This window comes from Zingiber officinale, chromosome 5A (assembly GCF_018446385.1).
Source record: "Zingiber officinale cultivar Zhangliang chromosome 5A, Zo_v1.1, whole genome shotgun sequence".
Classification (NCBI taxonomy): Eukaryota; Viridiplantae; Streptophyta; class Magnoliopsida; order Zingiberales; family Zingiberaceae; genus Zingiber; species Zingiber officinale.
The window spans coordinates 125,907,242-125,909,602 of record NC_055994.1 but is presented as its reverse complement, the minus strand read 5'-3'; the positions used below and the strand labels follow the sequence as shown (position 1 = coordinate 125,909,602).

Genomic DNA, 2,361 nt, shown 5'->3' with positions numbered 1-2,361 from the left:
TCCCATATAGTGGCATACTGGGTTTCCGATTTACCTCTCTACGTATAGTTATGGGGCCAGCAGTGTGGGGGCACTGCGTACGACCTTTTGCAGAAATTACAAAAATACAAGTATTGTACTTAATGGGCTAAATCACTCTCCCTGCTTAATCTCTAAATAGGATGCCCCACAATTTCTGTCAGTGACACTAAGCAAAGTATAATTCTCCTCTCTTAGTTTTTCAAATACACGAGGTTGATGTGCAAGAAAAGAACCTTAAAACAGAGCAAGTTCTATATCAATTCAAAGAATTCTTTGCTTTCCATCTCAGCTGAAGTAGTCATCAACAAAGAGGTTATCAGTTAGCAAGGCATACCTTATTCCTTCCTCCCTTCCCTTTTTGTTCTTCTCTTTTTTTCTGTCATGCTTTCCCCACAGAAAGATTTCAACTTGACTGCATCCAAATTCGTTTGAGGAACAACAATGGTGAGCAAAGCAAAGAAGAGCCGCCACCTCTCCTCCAATCATTTCTTCCTTCCTCCGTCCATGAAGGATTTCGCCTCGTGCTTCAGCGAGCACGCAGTAAAGGTGTCCGACACCTCCTGTTCCGGGAGCAGCAGCAGTGGCAACTCGTCGGCGGTCGACCACACCGCTGCCACCTCTGTCGTCAGCTCGGTTACCTCCCTGTACCGCACGAGGCTCTCGGCGCAGCGGGAGCTCCTCGTCAAGGTCACCTGGGCCAAGGGGCAGCTCAATCCCCTTCTCTCAGTCGCCATCGACGACGGCTCATCGGCAAATGGATTGGAGGAGAATTGCCATCAATTGAGAAAGAAGAAAGGGAGCATATCTTACATCTCCGTCAGGAATGGCGAGGTCGGGCTTCACTGGGACATCTCATCAGCAAACTTCGGGGCGGGTCCCGAGCCCAGCGACGGCTTCTACATCGCAGTCGTGGTCGATTCAGAGTTCGCGCTGTTGCTGGGAGATCTGAGCGAGGAATTCGCGAAGAGGTTCGATGAGGGGGAGCTCATGGTGGAGTGCTCGATGGTTTTCCGGCGAGAGCAAGTGGTGGGCGACGCGGCGACCCACACGACGAGGGCGCGGTTCCGCGAGGGCGGGGAGGAGCACGAGATAACGATCCGGTGCAGGGGGGAGGGGTGGGACGCGAGGGAGTCGGAGCTGGCGGTGACGGTCGACAAGAAGCGGGTGGTGCACGCCCGGAGCCTGCGGTGGAACTTCCGGGGGAACCAGACGATCTTCATCGATGGCGCGCCGGTGGATATGATGTGGGACGTCCACGACTGGTGGTTCGGCGGCGGGTCGGCGGCCGTGTTCATGTTCCGAGCGAGGAGCGCGTTGGAGAGCCGGCTGTGGCTAGAGGAGGAGATGCTGTACCAAGAACGTGGCGCCGCCGGCTTCTCCCTCCTCATACAAGCCTTCAAAACACCTTGATGCTTTGCAATTTCTTCTTCGTCTCCTCCTCCTCCTCCTCCTTCTTCTTCATTTTTTTTAATTTTAATTTTTGTAAATTCCCCCCCCCCCCCCCTACTCGCTTCATAATCGTGTGATGTGTGTTTTTTTTTATTTTCCTTTCTCTTTTTTTATGCGCTTTTTATTGATCTGAATTGACTTGTGAGAAGAAGTGCAATGAATTTGTGGGTTTAGTTAAATGGATTTCTTTTTGATAATTTATTTTGTTTCATACATAGGCTTTTATTTATCGTTATATTTCATGAAACATCGAGAGAAAATTACGTTTTTAGTCCTGTAATTTATATTTTTTTCAATTTTAGTTCTGTTATGAGTCAATTTACATTTTTAGTTTTGTAACTTGTAATATTTTCCAATTTCAGTCATTTTTCCTCTAAAATTGAAATTTTTCAACGAAAAATGATGAGTTGTAAATTGAATTTGAAGATTTTGATTTTTTATGACCCATGTGCTTTTTATATTCCAACTACAAACTAGATATTTTTCGTTGAAAAATTCTAATTTTTGAGGAAAAATGACTGAAATTGAAAATTATTACAAGTTACAGGACTAAGAACTTAAATTAACTCATAACAGGACTAAAATTGAAAAAAATACAAGTTACAGGACTGAAAATGTAATTTTCTCAAACATCGAAAGGCCTGGTATGACCTAGTTTCGTAACAATCGGGGCCACTCCTGGATGGAATAAAGAGTCGAAGAAAAAGAGATTCAATGATATATGAGTTTTTATTTCATATTGAGATATTTTTGATTTTATTATTAGTTTACATTAATGTTATGAATATATGTATGGAGAGAAACTCTCTCTTACATGTAAGTGCACAGGAAGGGTACAAAATTCATGGTCCAAATTACACTGAACTAAGTTAACTCGTGTTCGAACATGAC

The 2,361-nt window shown here is 44.6% G+C and overlaps 1 protein-coding gene across 1 annotated transcript; it reads left to right on the top strand.

Moving 5' to 3' along the window:
• The first annotated feature begins 462 nt into the window (after positions 1-462).
• Positions 463-1,431, top strand: LOC121979980. Its single transcript, XM_042531950.1, has one exon. It carries the CDS (start codon positions 463-465, stop codon positions 1,429-1,431), a length of 969 nt encoding a protein of 322 aa, XP_042387884.1.
• The last annotated feature ends 930 nt before the right edge of the window (positions 1,432-2,361 follow it).

Excerpts from the sequence above, each read along its gene's own strand:
- LOC121979980 (XM_042531950.1), top strand. The coding sequence starts at position 463 with ATGGTGAGCAAAGCAAAGAAGAGCCGCCACCTCTCCTCCAATCATTTC.